Source organism: Xyrauchen texanus, chromosome 16, assembly GCF_025860055.1.
Source record: "Xyrauchen texanus isolate HMW12.3.18 chromosome 16, RBS_HiC_50CHRs, whole genome shotgun sequence".
Classification (NCBI taxonomy): Eukaryota; Metazoa; Chordata; class Actinopteri; order Cypriniformes; family Catostomidae; genus Xyrauchen; species Xyrauchen texanus.
Window position 1 is genome coordinate 15860512 of NC_068291.1, and position 19049 is coordinate 15879560.

Consider the following 19049-nt stretch of genomic DNA (forward strand, 5'->3'; position numbering starts at 1 on the left):
TTGCTTAGAAAGAGACTGGCTGAGTAGGGAGCATATTAATGTATTAGCTTAGAACAGCATAGAACAGCATAATTTATAGCAAGCTATTGGCAGGAAAATGCCATTAGCACTTTGACCTGCCTGGAGTGAGAGAGCAGTGAAAACCCCACCCCGTCTATAAAACGTACACGGTGGCCAGTAATTGTGTCAACGTTTTCAGTTATTAATCCATTTTTCTGCAATATAAGAATAAGTGAAACTAAACAAACTGCTCTGTAAGAAAATGTGTCTGAGACCTTACAAAATCCCTGACAATAACTGCCAAGGGCACAATGAGACAGGTTTGCCACTAAAAGAAAATTATCCATAAATCACCTTTAATATAAATGAAGGAATTTAAATTAATAATCATTGTGTGTATAAGGGTAACATAATTTACTCCCATGCTGAAATTGTAAATGTTAAACATTGAGCTTACCCTTGAAATTAGAAGTTCTTCATTACATACTAAAACTCAGATAGAAAATGAAAAAGAGAAAACAGCAGTAAAATTAACTTTTTATTTTCACTGTCATCTCCCTATGCATGTAGTGCACCATCTCTTTATGCCTGCACCGCAACATTTATGGCCTACTTTAGCTGTAAAGAAGTGACATTTTTCCCAAGCCATTCAGAAACATTTCAAGGTTTCTAGAAAAAACTAAACCTGACTAAATTAAAACAAGTTGGTTACACTAAAAATGCAATGTTTTAAACACAAAATGACAAAATAAATATTCAAATACAGAAACAGTGGTTCTGATTCATAGAACAATTCAAGTGACTTGTATCGTTATTATGGCTCTTTTTCAAAACTAATACCCACAATGGCGTGTCCATGTACTGCTTCATCAAGAGAGCAGTGTGTGTGTTTTTTTTACCAACTTTGTAAATGATCTGTTGGTTTTTATCATTATAATTTGCACGACATTGTGCTCTTGCAGGATAGTTAACATGGCAGTTATTGTGATTCATGAAAAAGAGTTATTTTCTATGGTTGGAAAAAAGCAATGTCTTTATGTTGTAAATATAACATCTAATTTTTTAAAAATGTGAAAAAAGGCATAGGTCATGAAATCATAATCATGGCAACAACAATTCTCAAGGTAACAATTTGAGAATAAATATATATTCCTGCATATATTAATATTGTGTTCAGGAAGGCATGGGCCATTCCATGAATTTTAACAGAAGCAAGACAATGGCTATCGAGCAAATATGAACTTCTAACTAACCATTTAAAACTAGAACTTAGTTTTTTTTTTTGGAGACAGATTAACAGTTTGGCTCAGATTAAGCATTATGTTTGGTTGTGCAACAGAAAAATAACACGTACCATATGAGAGAGAACTATAAATTCACTTAGCTGTTATTTCCTGCTTGGAAAGAAGGAGAAAAAAAAACTCAATGCAATAAATGGAAATTTGCCAACCCTGTCAATCTACCACTAGACGTCAGTACAGTTCTGTGCCTCCACCTGTCCAAGTGGTTATTTTCTAACATTAAACCAGCCTCAGTTGGAAAGAGAAAGCTATAAAGAAAAGTTTGCCATGGAGGATTGTCCTTTATACTGTATACTGGTAACCTAGATTGTAGGTAGACATTAAATGTGCCAGAGATGATGATTGGTCTGTCTTTACCAATCCAGAAAAAGTATGCCGTAAATTAATCTCAACATAGGCAGTTCAAATTACTGGCAGTACCATGAAATAATGTACCGTGAAACAGTGGAAATGTCCCGCACAAACATAGATAAAAAACTCTTAACTTATAAAAACGAAATAAAAAAAAGTAAAAACAGACATAAAAATTGTAATAGGATGACATGTAAGAAATGTAATGCACAAATTAACATTTCTAACCGTGACTTTAGGTCTAAAAGCGCTAATGCTTTAAAAATTAGCTCCAACTTTTTTGTAAGTTGGAGCTGTACTGACTCTGTGGGTGATCTTACAATAAGGCTCATTTGTAAACCCCGCTTGTGATTTATTTTCATTACTTTGGACTTTGATCAGTATGCAAGTAGTTGACCTCTTCACATAATAAATAACTCCCTATTTATGGCTAGATCTTTCCGACACAATAAGTTTCAATCATATCCATAATTACATTATTTGGTAACACTTTACAATAAGGTTCCATTTGTTAACATTAGTTAACATCATTAGTTAACTTGAACTAACAATGAACAATACTTTTACAGCATTTATTAATCTTCGTTAATATTAATTTCAACATACCGTATAGCAATACATTTTTTAAATCAAAAGTTGCATATGCTAACATTAGTTAATGCACTATGAACTACATGAACTAACAATGAACAATTATATCTGTATTACCTAGCATGAACAAAGATTAATAAATGCTGTAAATACATATAGTTAATTGTTAGTTCATGATACCTAATGCATTAACTAATGTTAACGAATGGAACCTTATTGTAAAGTGTCACAATTATTTCAGATCAAAAGAGTTTGAAGTGCACATTTCTATTTGTGAATGTAGACTATGCGAAGGGTAACCAATGTGTCCAGACTCTTAAAGAAGAGTAGGGCCTTTAGTAGTGTATGTCATTGAGGGGAAGTGTCTGCTGTCTATGTCCCACAACTTCCTGTCTCCTTGAGGCCCCAGTGCAGAGCCTTGTGTCTGGTTGCCAGCCCCTGGTAAGCTGGAGCTGCAGTAGTTAATATAACTAGCCATGAGAAGAGTCAGTTCCAGGATCTAAAGCATTGAAAGAGAGAAAGAGATATAGAATTAAAGTGAATTGTGAACTGAGGCTGTCATTCTGCCTAATATTTCCTTTTGTGTTTCATGAAAGAATCATGTCAGGTTTTCAACAAAATGAGGGTGAGTAAATGATGACAGAATTTCAATTTTTGGGTGAACTATCCCTTTTAAAGGCTAAAGAAATTACCCACAGACAGGCGGGGAAATGATCCCGCTCAAACTAACACGAAGGAGCTTATTAGCGCTTCCTGTTTAATGTAATACTGTATGGCAGTAGAGTAAGTCAGAAACCCTCAATGAATATCCAGAAACCTGCTTTTACCATCAGATGTCATCCAGATAGGTGGTTGCAGATGGAGGGAGTAGGAGTTTAACTTGGCCTTAAAGCAGTTTTTAAAGTTCTGATTTCACTTATACAAACACAAGATCAGATATCTAAGATAGCTAATAAAACGTAATCATAATAGCACCCTGGTATATCAGAATTCAGTGCTCTTTACCAACCACATTTGGAAATGCAGTTAAACTGCGTTTTGCCTTTTGTAATCCAGCATGCCTTGCCTTTGGTTTAGCCATTGCAAATAAAAGTTTATCCACAATCTTCTTGCCCAAAGCCTGGTCTTTAATCTGGCTGACCACAACCATGAAGTCCTCCTTGCAGCCTCCAAAGGTAATGACTGACTGGTATGGATACGTGGCTACCGGGTGCTAAGAAGAAACAAACAGCACACACACAAACTAATAAATCTCCCATAGCAAGGAAAACAAATATGGAAATCATTTCCAAATTATTTTAGTTCCTAGAAGTTACATTTACAGAAAGCAATAGGGTTATGTTTTCTTTTCCCTTTAAAAGGAACATTCCGGGTTCAATACAAGTTAAACTCAGTCTACAGCATTTGTGGCATAATGCTGATTATCACAAAAAGTTATTTTGGCCTGTTTTTCAAAAAAAGCAAAAATTGAGGTAACAGTGAGGCACTTACAATGGACGTCAAGTGGGTCAATTTTTGGAAAGTTTAAACACAGAAATGTGAAGCTCATAATTTTACAAAAGCACTTGCATTATTCTTCTGTTAAAACATATGTGTTATTTGAGCTGTAAAGTTGTTTAAATCTTCCTTTTTGCAGTCGTTTTAAGGTTTTAGTGTTTACGGCATTTACGCTGTATGGCAACAAATTGTAAAATTGGATATAACTTTACACAGAAAAGATTAGCAAGCAATTTTGTCATACTAAAATCACGTTAACACACATATTGTTAACATTTTGTGTCAATACTTTTGAAACAGCAAGTATTTAATGTTTATGGATTTGCCCCATTCACATCCTCACTGTAACCCAGATTTTGGCTTTTTTTTTATATATATATATATAAAATGAGGTACGAGTCTAAATAAATTGGTGTTGTAATCAACATTGTGCCACAAATGCTGTCAATTGAGCATAACATGATTGAACCTGGATTATTCCTTTAAGAATTTTACAGTGAGGTGGTGAAAATAATGAATGGATGGGAAGTTAAACCAAAAATGACATGGAAGAGCAAGAGCTGTAGAAAATTATAGTCTGCACTGACCCTGTTTATTCATGCACAGAGCAAGGAGAGGATAAGTAAGGAAGCAAATAGTCAATTGCGAAAGCTTGCAGGGCAATGGCTTTTGGAAACTGCCAGGTAAATAAACATTTTAAACCTGCCTATGCGGCCCTCTCAGTGCTAGATATATATTATATAGTTCTTGAAGCCAAAGAACAGGGCAGAGAGTAAATGCACTAAGCATCCACAAGAAGGCGCTACAGTTTGTAAAGAAACCCTTTTTATTGCTGCGCTTCAATGAACATTTCCAAATGATTTATAACCTACAATGAATATTTAAATTGTGCACGGTAGATCTTACTATAATAGCATTATTTGTTTGGTATTTCACTATGAGTATCACGGTATCGCCTCAGTTGTGAAGAATCCTGGAAGCTCCAATAACACCATGTCTGTCAGTTGACAGACCAATCACAGCAATGATAAAGTAGTCCCAGGGCCAGTTGCGTTCCCACTGTCACTTCCAGTGTTTCTGCAAATCGATTATTGTCTCGCAGCTTGAGGTCCGAGGCTATTGGTCATGGCTGGCCAGTTGATAGCCATGACTAGATGGTGGAAACGAAGCAAATTAAATGTGCAGACGGCGGCCAAGCTGTCCACTGACTGGCCTTCACAGCAGATGGGCAAGGGTACAGAGGGGTATCTGTATGATGGTAACCAGCTGCCGTCCCGGGCTATCCCGGTCAAGCAGCTCAACCCAGCGTGTGGATATTCAATTTTTTTTGGGACAAAACCGTTTTCCCAATTTTTGTGTGAACAATCCCATTTAATTGTAAATAACCCAGAATATCCTTTTAATGCAGTATTTGCCACTTTCAGAAACTTTAAATATGCATCCATATCCTCACGAACTCACCATGGTGTAGTCCAAAATACTAAGCCCATCTTCATTAACCGCCAGCCACACCTGAATCTGCTCCAATGAAGAGGGAGGCAATGGCTGCACACCAAAAGAGTGGGAGTAAATGGAGAAGGTCTTGTGAAAACATACATCTGAAAATCTTTTTATGTTGTTAAGGTTATGTAGAAAAGCAGCTCATTTTGACAGCAGCTAAGGAAACTCTGTTGCCTCATGTACATCTGAACTCACCTTGGCACTGAACAGTTTGGCCCCAGACAGAGCCCATTTGCGGGCCACCGTCAGATAGATTCTTACACATTCTGAGGCTGTGCACCCACGCAGGACAGACCACTTAGTGGCCAAACGCTCAGCAAGGTCCCTGTTGGACAGTTACCATATAAATATAATATAATATGAAATCAGTTGCCTGGGTCAACATTCAATTATACAGTTTAGCAGCCATTTTATTCAGAATCAGTCAAGTATTTGAGAGCCATTTAATATAATTGTGGAAAAGGGTGGGACCGGGCCGTGATGACGGCTAATTAAGCCCACGAGAGGGATAAAGGCAGCCAGAGGCAGTCCGGCCACCTTAGAGTGGAGGAACGACTTCGGATTGCGAGGGGAGGAGCGGCTCCCTACCTCAGCGGTCGGGCCGCTGCCAGGGGTGGAGGAGACCCCTACTGGCTGCTAAAACGTGGTGGGTTCTAAGATAAGACTGCCGTCCGCGAGCGGGAGGGGCTCATTGCCTTGAGCACTGCTGGGGGTGGGGCATTTTGTCCGCCAGGGGCCGGACGACTGCCTCCGATCCCCCCAGGGAGGAGTGGCTGTCATCCACTAGAGAGTGGTGGGGTGACCGAGGACAAGGCTACGGTGTATCAGAGAACCGGCAACTACGTTTTTTTCTCTCTCTCCTCTCTCTCTCTCCTGCTGTCGCTCCGTGTTGGCCTTTCCTTCTCTTTTTGTTGTTGTTTTTCCCTCCCCTTGTCTCCCTCCCATCCCTGGAAAGGAGGGGGGGGGGGGGGTTGTATGGTATAATAAACACGGGAGTGGATTTACAGTACAGAGAATGGAGACTTCAACCGCAAGTAGTGAGCCAGGTGTGGGAGAGCTCAAGCAAGCTGCCTCTTCGCATCGACCGAAAATGTTCACTCACTGTCATCTCAGCCAGTGTCAAAAACAAAACTACGAGAAAGACCCAGCATGTGTGCAGTAGAGACTGAACTGAATATTTGTAAGATTTTAAACTTAAGCAAAAAAAAAAGTTTATTTTTATCAATAATGCTTGATATAAATTGAATCTTCCCATTTGATCCATATAATATAATATAATATAATATCATATAATAAATGGAATATCCTGCATAAGATACATTAGTCATCAACGGAACTGTCCATTCACAATACATATAATTTGTATATTACAGGTTTAGTAATTTTTCTTAGTTATGAAAGTGGTTTTAATACAGTAAATCAGATGTGAGTATACCTGAGCTGCTCCATGTTGCATTCCTGCTTGTAGCGTTTAGGGTAAAAACGCTCCAGTACCTGCAGTAGGATCTGTTGGGTCTTTGGCTGAGGAGAACCAGTGGGAGACATTGCTGGGCGGTCAAGGTCACCATGCTCAACCTAAAAGACAAATGTGATTTAGCTGTGTTTATGACTCAGCACTTCGGATCCATTCACCCACATATACACTCACTCTCTATTAACACACACCTGTGCCATTAACGCAGCCACTTCCAGGCCCAGTTCCTTACTGACAGGGAAATGCCCTTGTCGTACCTCATCATTTACTTGATAAGCCAGCAGGAGGCGCTCTCGCTCAGTCTCGCCCTTAGCCTGAGCTCGGAAGCACAGCCTAAACAGAGGAATGAATACTGTCATATCCTTATTATTAATAAAGTTTGCTGAATAGCTTTCCCTTTTTTTTAAGACATTCACATACATTCTAAAATACAATCACAAATGTATAACATTCACAAAGCTCCTCAGAACAAATAGACCTTTTATAGAAATTGGTCATTCAAAAATCATCATGGTATTGATGTCACAACCGTGAGCACATATAACTGACCATGTTATCATCTAGCAACTTTGCCCACTCAGTCACGGTAAAGTAATAACAAATATTATTCCTAAACACTAGAAAAACTAGATACTGTCCCCATTTGGTATCTAAGTGGTACCTGCTTTTGTAAGTCAGGCGGACAATCCGTGTTCCTTCATATTTTCCAGGATGAAGTTCTTTCAGCGCTTGTTCCCACTTGGAGATCACGTCACAAATCTGCACCAGAAGTATAAATGTCTATAAAAACTCAATCCACCATTTTTTTGCTTCACAAAACAAAGGAATACAGACTGATATAATGATAAAGAGTAAAATGCTATACTTTATTGCTGGGCTGCAGGCAGTGCTCCAGGTCTTTGCCAGAGGGGTCATCAGTGAAGAGAGCGAAGCCTGAAATCTGGGGCTTCCTCATGCCTGCCCTCTGGTTCAGTGTGTTTAGGAACTCCTCCACTGTTGTGGAACCATCAAAACCTACAACCTACAGAAAAGAGATTGATGCTGATAGGAAGAGATGACAATATTATAAAAGACTATCCTACCATTGTAAAACTGTTTGCATTTACATTTATCCATTTGTCAGATGTTTTATCAAAAGTGACAGTGGTTTAACAAGGTTTACAGGAATGTGACCATGGTGTTTCAAACACTTCGCTCTACCAGTTGAGCTACAGAATACCAAATTTTGTGTGTTATTGTATTAAGATCCCCACTAGCAAATAAGTGCCAAACAGTAGGCTACCATAGTGCTATTATGCTTTTTGGACATGGTACCATGGTAATACTGTACCATGTTGTTCTCTGAAGTACCTTGGAGTACTATGTAAATACCAGTATATAAATGATTCAGTACCATGTTATATCAGAGTACCATTGTGTCACCTTAGTACTTATCATAAGGGTCAGATCATTGGTTTGACACTAGTTAGTTTTGAGTTTATGTGTGTATCTTTTTGTTTGTTAATGGTTAGTGTGTGTGTGTGTGTGTGTGTGTGTGTGTGTGTGTGTGTGTGTGTGTGTGTGTGTGTGTGTGTGTGTGTGTACCTCATAAGTGTTGTTCATGAAGTGAACAGGTATGCTGAAGGGTAGGGAATGATGGTAAGGGTTTCGCAGCAGAATAGATAGGACCTCCATTCGCGAAGGCTTGGCCTCTCTCTCTCCATTTTGCAAAGTTCTTTCTACTGACCGTTGACAGTACACTGCATACTTCCCCACCTCACTCCTGTGAGCAAACACACACACAAGTGTGATGAGATCTTATGACCAATGATTAATCATTTTAAATCATATTTAAAATGACATAGATAATTAAGAACTTCTGTTTTTGTTTGATGCTGCATCTATGGTGCTAGGTGGCAATGAACATAAACTGAAATGTTACTGTGTGCACCTTTAAGAAGTCTTTCCAAGAGCTTTAATATTGTTCCATTGGCAGATTTTTTCACTTATTTTAAAGGAATAGTTCACCCAAAAATGAAAATTCTCTCATCATTTACTCACCATTATGCCGTCTCAAACTTGTATGACTTACTTTCTTCTCCTATATTCTGATATACTGTTTGATGTCTGTTTTTACATACATTCCCAAGTGTAATCAAACTTCAAATCATGATTGCGCCAAGGAGACTCGTTTGTATCGCTTCAGAAGACATGGATTAAACCACTCGAGTCATATGGAATACCATGCTGCCTTTGATGCTCCTTTTTGGAGCTTGAAAGTTTTGAACCCCATTGACTTGCACTGTGTAACATCTACACTCGTTTTTTCAAGCACTCATCACCAGAGGGAAGCATCTCCTAATGTCTAGAACTGATTACTCTATGTTGTTCACCTGTGCATGTACTTCCTGTAAGTTTAAATAGTCTCTTCCTTGAAAACATTGCAAGTATTGCCAATTTACCTAGCAACTCTGAGTGTTGTTGTATTGCCCTTTTCTGGATATTTTGACCCTTCCATTTTTTTGTTTATTACTCTCTTGGATTGTGATTTTGCACTTTTGCCTGCCTTACTGGATACTGATTTATGCTATAGTCCTAAATACATTTCTGCACATGGCTCCTTTAGACTCGACTGGAGCTAATTCATTACAAATTGTATGGACAAACAGACTTCATATATCCTTCAAATGATCCTTTCATATCCTTATTTCTTATTTTCCAAAAGTCATGTTCTGCAGAGTATTTTAATTGATTTCATTCTAAGATACAAATATAATAAGCAGGAATTAGACTTGGTAAAGGCACGGTCACATTTCCACAGGGGAAGGCGGTGGGGGCGGATGTTGAGCGTGTGTGAAACCAGCATAAAATTAATTGCCAAGCAACAGCTTTTTAATGCTGCACTTTTAACTCTGGGAGAGTGAAGTTAAATAGAAGCTCCCCACTAAAATGATGTTCTTGTCCATTGTGAATATTCATTGTAGCTGCATACGAAGCATCACACACACACGGAGGTCACTGCCAAACCAAGCGTCTTCCTATTGGTTAACACGGTGAATACGTCTGTCAAAGTTCACCAAACTTGAATGCCACACAAAACTCCAAGGGAAATTCAAGTCACCAGAAGTCCATTGCGCAAATTAATCATTGCACGGATTCCCATTGAGATGACTGTACTTCCCGCGGAATTTCGCCAATCGAAGGTAAATATGACACCTTAAGGGAGAGTCAATCTTAGAGCGAGTACATTTGAATATACTGTAGTTCAATATGCATGAATAAATGTCACTACACAGAGTGAGCAGGTTTGTGACCTGGGATCTGCGTTCCGCAGCAGGTACTGTCTCAGGTACCACAAAAAGTGATGCTGGGGCAGGAAGAGAGCCACACACAATGATAACAGCTGCCAGCACTAAAAGAGAGAGAAAGAGATTGTCTATAGTCACATACTGTACATACTTAATATGATGATATAGTGCCATGTGTGTGTGTTGGTATGTCACTGACCTGTGTGAGGGCGTAGTTGTGTGGTGTGCGGCAGTTGGTCTGTTTGATCAGCTGACAGTACATCTCGTTTTGCAGCTCTGGATGTGTTAGGCACACCTGCAGTGCATTCTGGGCCAGCGAGGTGTGGTAGTCAATGGAGGGAGACTCCACCAGCACATTGATGAAGAGCTGACACGACTGCCGGGTGAAACGAAGAACAGAAATCATTAGAATTGAGCTTTTGTGGCTTTTTATGCCTCTATTAAATAGGGCAGTCGAGAAAATGCATGAAAGTAATGGGAAAGAAAGAGAAATGAGCTCAGGTGTCACTGCACCACAGTTCTGCCCTGTTCTGTAAATGTAATTAAAGAACACCACTAAATATTTGCATATCCTCACTCTGATAAATGCTAAATGGCCACCAGATGGCGTTTCCCTCACACGACACATTGCCACACACAAATGGTTCTGTGGTCGGGTCATGCAGACAGCGCATGCAACAACATGCTAGACTTTCTTATTAACATTCCATTTTTGTTCTTACAGAAATTCTTACATTGCAAATTAAACAAGTCAGGATGTAGCTTTAAACCCCCCATTCATTACTTCAGAGAAAGAGGCATTTTCTTTCAGTATCAAATGACTACCTAAAAAACCCTTCTGATCTTCAAAGTATATTGAGAGCTAAGCATGATGCTAGCTCCTGAGGATAAACCATTGAACTGTAAATAGGGCATAATGTCTGCAAACCTCAGGGGAATGGGGTTCTCCATAGAAACATAGGAGCCGGAGGAGAAATACGAGCGAGTGGAACAAGACTATCTCTCTAAACACTGACAGTGATCCTCTTTGAACCCAGAGTGAAACGTTTAGACCTGTCCTCAGATAAAGGCACATTACAGCGCTGGGGCTTTTTCCCACACAGAGAGCTGAGAGCACACTCAACTGTTTTAAGGGAGAAACTTTGAGTACTTTTTTAAGTTAACATTTTTCAGTAGTATGACAGCAACTCACTTGTTTTCTAGTAATGGACATAGCTAGCTTTTTTCCAGTAACTAAGCTTTCCATCAAGTTGTGTGTAGCATTGGAAGACATTTCCCAAAGTCATTCGACATTTAGGGTTAGGGTCTACTTTTTGTCGCTAAATAAATATTTAGTTAAAAATATTTGTTCTGTTTTTTTTTTTGTTTTTATTATTAGTTGTATTTAGGTAAGTTTACATTGTCACCATACTTAAATAGAATAATTAAAAATTTTCCCAGTGGAAAACTTGCCACCACACTCGTTTACATACACTTTAAAAGTTCGATTTCAGTCGGAATAAAACAATAACTGGTATATTTATAATGTCATGTAAATGCCTTTGTCCGACTGAAATAGTACCAGTCAGATTTTGACAAAGTTGGAATAACAGACCTAGTTTCTGTTTGTAGCTCGGCTTCGTCCAGCATTAAACACATTAATTGAAACACAACTGGCCTCGGAAGCTTGAAGTGTAACTCACTACTTTCCTGTAGTTTAAATTATTATAAGTCCAGTCATGAAACTCTACATGGTGCAAACTGATAGATTAAATGTTCAAAGGAACTGTTACCCAATCGTCTTCCGTGATGCATTTGATAGGTCCTCTAGCATGTAATCTGTTAGTCAATCAACTTGCATACTCCTTCTTTGTCTAGCATTTAAATTGCATTAGTTGTTTGCAGACAGCCGGTTTCACTGCAAAGTGTTATGAGAGTTTTCTCTTTGAAACCCTCCTCCTCCCCAGCACTACTTGTCTAAATCTGTTTCTTGGGGATTGTATGTATGTCTAATCAGCAGCAGCAGTATGCAAGGCTGTATAATTCTGACAAAAATCTAAACTTTCTGTTAATTATTTCCTTTGATTTTGTAGTTGCGATTAATTTTGATATGAACAATTTACATTAAAGGTGCACTAAGTAAGATTTTAGCTTGCTCTTATTCGTCTCATCTGTCCCATGGTTTTGGACTCAATACTGACACCCATCGGCCTGGATACTTGAAGTTTGTTTACTGAACACTGCTGCTTTTCATCAAACATGTTTGTTTGTTTTCTGTTTTGTTACTTTTAAAATGTATTTTTCTCAAATCAATACCTTTTAAAACAAAGCTGTTATTGACATTTTGAATAAATTATACACAGAAGCGAGCAATAAACATGTCTCTGATTGGTTGCAATGCTCAACCACTGCAATAATAGACATTAAATACAAAATTAAATCGAAAATGTTACCAGAACATAAATAGATCTACATGGACTGCTATAATTGACAAATTTCACAATTAGATAATTGTATCAGCTGTAATTGTAATCTCGATTATTTATTCGATTAATTGTGCAGCCCTAGAAGCTTGAAGCAGCATGTCTTATGTATGTCTAATTGTGCCGCAGTAGTATCATCCCTTACTTGTTTGACACAGCATGTCTGTGCATTTTCTTACAGTAGTCTTTGTACTTGCTCTGCAGAACATGGGCACCCAGACCAAACTTACTACTAACTTGTCATATGCATTATAAAACCTTAAATTTATTCAAAGAGTTATTAGATTCATCAGTGAACTACTATTATAAATTATGAGTAACTTTTAGATTGGAAAGCTAGATTTTCAAAGTAGCTTCGCAGACATGGCTACACTGCAGAAGAGAGGTTCGCCTCAATGAGAGCCAAATCCAGCTTGTTATCTGCTCTGCTATAATGAGCACAAGGCCTCCCATCTCTGCCTTTGATCCTGCTGTGGGAGACACAGTAGCTCTCTCACACACAGGGACAGGACGACACCATCAACCCTCCAGAGAGGAGGATGAGGAGAAGTTAGAAGTATTTGAGAAATGGAGAGGCTCTTTATGCAAGAAAAACAAAGACATAAAGACTAGAGCTATTGTGAATGTGAATTAGGCAGACAGTGAAAGAGTAAAAGAGGACATAGATGGAAGGGGAGGCGTTCACCTTAAAGAGTTTGAGAGCCTCTGTTTGAAGTGCTTCAGAGGGGAGAGTGGTAAGGGGGGAACGAAGACCCTCCTTACTGAAGCACAGCACTTCACGTTTCCACATAGTAGAGTCTACACACACAAACACACAACAGATTCGAAAACAAATTAAAACAATGCAACCGCTGCAATCAGGCTTGGTCATACAAAATGTCTGGGGTCTAGATGGTGTCATTAAATCCTCAATTTAAAACCATATAACTGTAAATCCATCCAGTATGTCATTTAACACCAACTTTACACCAAACATTTGTACAGTTTAGAGGAATGTGATTGAAAGATATTTAAAAGTAACCTCTAACCTGGGTCTCCATCTACATCCAGCAGCTTGCCAATCAGCTGCTCATACTCTGTGCCAACCCTGAGGCTGGCACAACTGCCCGCCGCAACAGTCAAGTGGTACAACCATGTGTCCTGCAAGAACGACAGTAAGAAATTGAGTTTGTATCTAGATTTACACATTTCTACACAGTGCCAATTATACTAATGCTAAAAGCTGAAGTGTGTAATTTCTGCATGACTAGTGTCACCAAACAGAATTAGAAAAATAATCACAGTTTTCAAACTATCTGTCTTCCATTGGTTGCACAAACATAAAGTGCCACCCAAAACTCACACCACTGGTCAAGCCAATGTGTGTCAACTGATGCTGGTAAAATGGGCAGCTCAAAATAATAATAATAATTATTATTATTATTAATTATTAATGTACAAATGGCTTACTTACTGGTAAAGAATTTTAACATCGTATATAACACATGAACACATTAGCTTAAACGAGTTAACATTTTCATGGCTGGTGTTTCCGTCACCACTAACAAAATTCCAACAGATTTTTCAAATCTGATTTTTTGGTAAATTCATTGGACATACCATTCCATAACCAAACATAAGAAAGTAGTGCTTGGGTAAATGCTAACCAAAGTTCGTGTTTTGTGGTACCTTTTCTTGTTTGGTGCCAACAAGCAGGTAGGTGGGGCTTTGCTCTTTGGGGTGGACTACTAATGTAAAGTGAGAGGAGAGGAAGCCCCGCCCACCTGCTTCATAATCCTCATCGGAGTCACATGACCTGTCCACTTCTTCCACCCGTGCTTCCCGAACTCGTAGCTGACCCAGTGGGAACTGCCACAAACACATATTTCATATCAATACACAATAGCACCATCAAAGGTGGCTAGTAACTAGTTACATTTACTCCGTTACATTTACTTGAGTAACATTTTAGGGAAAATTTTACTTTTAGAGTAGGTTTAAAAGTGGGTACTTTTTACTCACACTCAAGTAAATTTCAAATGATTTTTTTGTACTTTTACTTCTTTACAATGAGTGGCATTACTGTCGTTACATTACTGGGTTTCATTTGAATTTATGTGTAATTTATTGAGAGATTACTGAATGGGAGTTTTATGAGAGCGGAAGTTCACAGCTGTGCGCGATGAGACGCTCCCACTTGAGTGATGAGACTGTCACTCAAGTTATCAGAGCAGCAGCATCAAACTCTTCAAAGTGAAAAACTTTCTTCGCTCCACACAGTAAAAACATAATAGGTTCGTCATGCAATGCCTTCATTTTACACCAAGACAAGCTGATATTTCAAGATTAAATTCACAGATCCATCTTCAGGCAGCATGTCGAGGTAAGTTTTGTCACTAATTCTAATGCAGGCTTTTCTGTGTAATGAGATGGTCATTTTCAGGGTGATTCTGTAACTGGGCTCTTATGACATCAGTTTTTAAGCGTATATTTTTAAATTAGTGCAGCAATATATCAGTGTGCTTTGTCCCGCATGTCATAAGCTGTATTTATGCATTTACTCCGTGCCCTCGTGGGGGTACTGGAAGCTTTGGCAGCTACTTCAGGTGGATTAACTGTATACAGTTAACTGTATCCATACAAACATCCAAGTTAATCGCTGCCATTCACGTGATCGACAACTGGAGCTCGAACAGACAGCATATCTGCGCGTGCACAGCGGGGAGTGCATGTGTAAGATGTGCTGGCTCGAGACAATCGTCGCGACGAGAGTGGCTGTGTCCGCAATCGTTCATTCATTCACTATTTCCTATATAGTATATGGCAGTTAGTGCACTATATCTCAGCAGTAAGTGAACAAAATGAGTGAATTTGGACAAGAGTGTCGGAGTTCTGGGGCTGGTGCAGAAACATCACATATGAAAATGTTAAATATTTGGGCCTTATTTGTTATTCTTATTAAATAATGTATTAATACGCTAAATCTTCATTCTGTTTGTCATTTTTAATATATACTGTGTGTTAATATAAAGAGTAAACTCATTTAATCAATTAAAGAGTACATTTTAAAATGTATCTGTATGTTTTGCCTCTCTATATGTTATTTTATTTTAATCCAGTAATGATTTGTCAAAAAGTAATTTACTACATTCAGCATGAAATAAAACATTGCAGGAGTGAAGGAAGTAGTAAACTCGTAGCTCATACGTCTTCCCTGTGGTGAATTGTGGGAAATTAACCATCATCGAGTGTACTTGAAATGTCCACTTGAAATTAGAGTGCATTGTAAGAATGAGTGAACAAAAGTAGGGAACGAGCGGCTCACTCAGAATTCAGACACTCCTACAAAATAGCGAAAATTCGAAATAGTGCACTATATAGTGGATATGGGGTGGTTTCAGACACAGCGAGTGTTGCACGATCAGGGTTGGTGCCCTACGTAGGCTATATGCTCTGCATTTAGAGAGCGGCAGTACTGCTGTACAGAACTAACTTCTTAAGATCTAAATACTTATGACACTGAAAACTGTAACTACACTGAAATATAGATCCACGCAGGACTTTAAAAGCTATGAAATAGCAAAAGAATGCACCATATTTCAGCATTATATATAATGTCCTTGTGGGACAGTTTCACATTTTCACTGTAATAATTACTAGAAATGTTTCCGAACCTCTCTTCTTATTGACAAATTCATCGAGATCTGACAAGAGCCCTTAAAAGTATAGTTCACCCAAAAATGACCATTCTCATTATTTACTCACCCTCGTGCCACCCCAGATGTGTATAACTTTCTTCTGCTTAACTTAAATGAAGATTTATAGAACAATTTCTCAGCTCTGTAGGTCAAAAGTGAATGGGTGGCAACATTATAAAGCTAAACAAACAAACATATGTCAGCATAAAAATAATCCATAAGACTCCAGTGGTTAAATCAGTATGTTCAGAAGCGATGTGATAGGTGTGGATGAGAAACAGATCATTTTCACATTCTTCTTCTAGTGTATTTGGTGATTCACATTCTTTTCTGCATATCTCCCCATGCTGTCTAGCAAAAAATGACAAATATTGATCTATTTTCTCACCCACACCTATCATATCACTTCTGAAGACATGGATTTAACCACTGGAGTCTTATGGATTAATCTATGCTGCCTTTATGTGCTTTTTTGGAGCATCAAAACTTTGGCCTACTGAGCTAAAATAATCTTTTAAAAAATCAGAATTTGTGTTATGCAGAAAAAAGGAAGTCATACACATCTGGTATGGTATGAGGGTGAGTATATTTTGTTTGGGTGTCTTTAAAGAGATAGCTCAGACATAATTTAATATTCTGTCATAATTTCTCTACCTACATTTTGTTCCAAACCCGTGTGAGGCTTTGTATTATGTGGAACACAAAATATGTTAGACAGAATGTTACTGACTAACAGTCTCGGTCACCATTCACTTTCAAAATATGGTTAAAAAAAAATGTTAATTGAAAGTAAATAGTGACTCTGGCAAACATTCTGTCTTATATCTCCTTATTGTGTTACATGGAAGAAAGCCATATGGGTTTGGAACAACATGATGGTGAATGATGAAAGAATTTCCATTAATAATAATTCTATAATACATGTTCAATGTGTATTATGTAATGGAATATAGGGGAGTTAACGTATATTATGCAGAGTTACTCACTACTTGAGTACTCTTTTAATTGGATACTTACTCTTACTCAAGTAATTATTTATGTTAGTACTTTTACTGTTTTTAGTTAATATTTTTTTTAAATAATTGTACTTTTACTTGAGGACAGTTTTTTGCTGTAATTAAACACCTCATAGTGCCATCGTAGCGGAGCGCAGCCTAATAAAACAAAGAGTATTGCCGAACATTGCCGGATACGTGCGGATTTAAAGGGAAATAACTTTACAATCAGAAAAGTGCAAATGCATGAACATTGACCATGCACAAGAACTTCATGAAATTCTTCAGTGTACAGATATCCGATATCAAAATGCAGGGACGAAAATATGAGCAGCACGCACATTAGAAGCTCAGTTACAGGAACTGAACTGCAGTTAAAATAACTCTGAATTCTGCTCCAAACATCATGTTTGTGTATAATTAAGTTGTGTATTATACAGTACACACATGTAATAACTGAGTATGTCCTCAAGAAATCATAGACTCCCCTTGAAATCCGAGCACAAGTGGTCAAATGAGACAACCAGGTGTAAGGTGATGTTTCTTGCTTGTACACTTGAGATCAGACCACCCAAAACACATATTAATACCAGGTACAAATAGCCTCAATCGGGCACAAATGGTTATGTAGTTGATACACCCAGACTGTGATCAATCGTGTAGTGTGCACACCAGCACGATGGAAAACAAGACTTTGAGACACAGGGCACCGACTGCAAGTCATGTAGTGTGCGCTTGGCATTAGGCAACTAAAAGTAACATACCTTGTCATCCTGGTTCCGGTAATAGTAGAACACTTTCCCAATCATAGCACACCACACAAGCTTTGAATGACCATGTTTCACCTGTGATAAATAGAAAGATACGGCACACACACACACACACACACACAGAAGCTGTTAACAGGGACTCCTCCTCAGATACATTCTAGATCTGCTGACCTCAGCTCTGTCCTAGCATGTACCAGCCATCCAGGAATCTCACCCAGCAATCCTCACTATCACCCAGCACCCAGATGCATGATGTAGAATCACCATTCATATTGCTTCATATTGAGTAGATCAATTAGGGAACTTTTACGTTTCAGTTGATGGCTAATGTAAAGACCCATTCACACCAACTGGGAAACGGAACAGTGAATAGCAAAATGTGAAACTATTCACACTGAGGACAAAATTTAAATTTGTTAGGCCGAATGGAAAGGAAATTTACTGAAATGGTGCAATTAAGCTTCCAGTTGGTCTGCCAATGATCATAAACTGCAGAGGTGAAGCAGCAAGCCAAACATTACTAGTAAATCTTAACCAGTTTTTTTAAACTGACCAAAAAAAAAAAAAAAAGGAGAAATGGTTCTTTTGGTGTTAATGTTGGTTGGTAAAATAGCATTTAGGGCATTAGTGCCACCGATGATATACATTTTCAAGATCTACTACACAGAATATTGGGGGAGGACATGTCCCCCTCAATAGCCTTGTTTCCATCCTCTTTTCATGCTGTTTTGTTATCGACAAAGTGAAAATGCGTAAAAATTTACTTGTCGATGTGCATGATACGAGATATTTGTGTTAGCACCCCTTGAAGATTCATGAATGCAGCATCGGATCTATATGTATTTATATTACAATAAATTGGCTTTCAAGGATCTATACCATCATCATTATAACACAGGCTAACGATTGGGGTAAATTCTGTCATGTGACACTACATTTTTGCGTTAATGCCAATTTTCTCGACAAAAAGTGTTTCCCAAAATGTTTTTGCAACATTTGAAGTATCGACATAGAGTTTATGCTCTAGAGTTAAACTGAAAAATATTATGTCAACACTTGTGAAATTTTTGCGATAATTTCTGTTTCCATTACTGTTTCCCTTTATTTTGATGCGCTAAAATCTTTTCCGCAAAAATTTGAAAAA

General features: G+C 38.2%; 1 protein-coding gene across 1 annotated transcript in view; it reads right to left on the reverse strand.

Moving 5' to 3' along the window:
* Positions 1–557: 557 nt before the first annotated feature.
* Positions 558–19049, reverse strand: part of LOC127657027 (pleckstrin homology domain-containing family H member 1-like) — a 72493-nt gene continuing 54001 nt past the window's right edge. Inside the window, exons 16-30 of the mRNA XM_052145666.1 lie at positions 17900–17980; positions 14132–14311; positions 13492–13603; positions 13149–13261; positions 10201–10377; positions 10008–10105; positions 8299–8476; positions 7580–7735; positions 7376–7473; positions 6906–7047; positions 6676–6815; positions 5436–5565; positions 5202–5285; positions 3310–3456; positions 558–2742 (exon numbers count right to left, since the gene is read on the reverse strand). Of these exons, the coding sequence (XP_052001626.1) occupies positions 2560–2742; positions 3310–3456; positions 5202–5285; positions 5436–5565; positions 6676–6815; positions 6906–7047; positions 7376–7473; positions 7580–7735; positions 8299–8476; positions 10008–10105; positions 10201–10377; positions 13149–13261; positions 13492–13603; positions 14132–14311; positions 17900–17980 (2019 nt within the window). The 3' untranslated portion in view covers positions 558–2559. The remainder of the gene's footprint in view (positions 2743–3309; positions 3457–5201; positions 5286–5435; positions 5566–6675; positions 6816–6905; positions 7048–7375; positions 7474–7579; positions 7736–8298; positions 8477–10007; positions 10106–10200; positions 10378–13148; positions 13262–13491; positions 13604–14131; positions 14312–17899; positions 17981–19049) is intronic.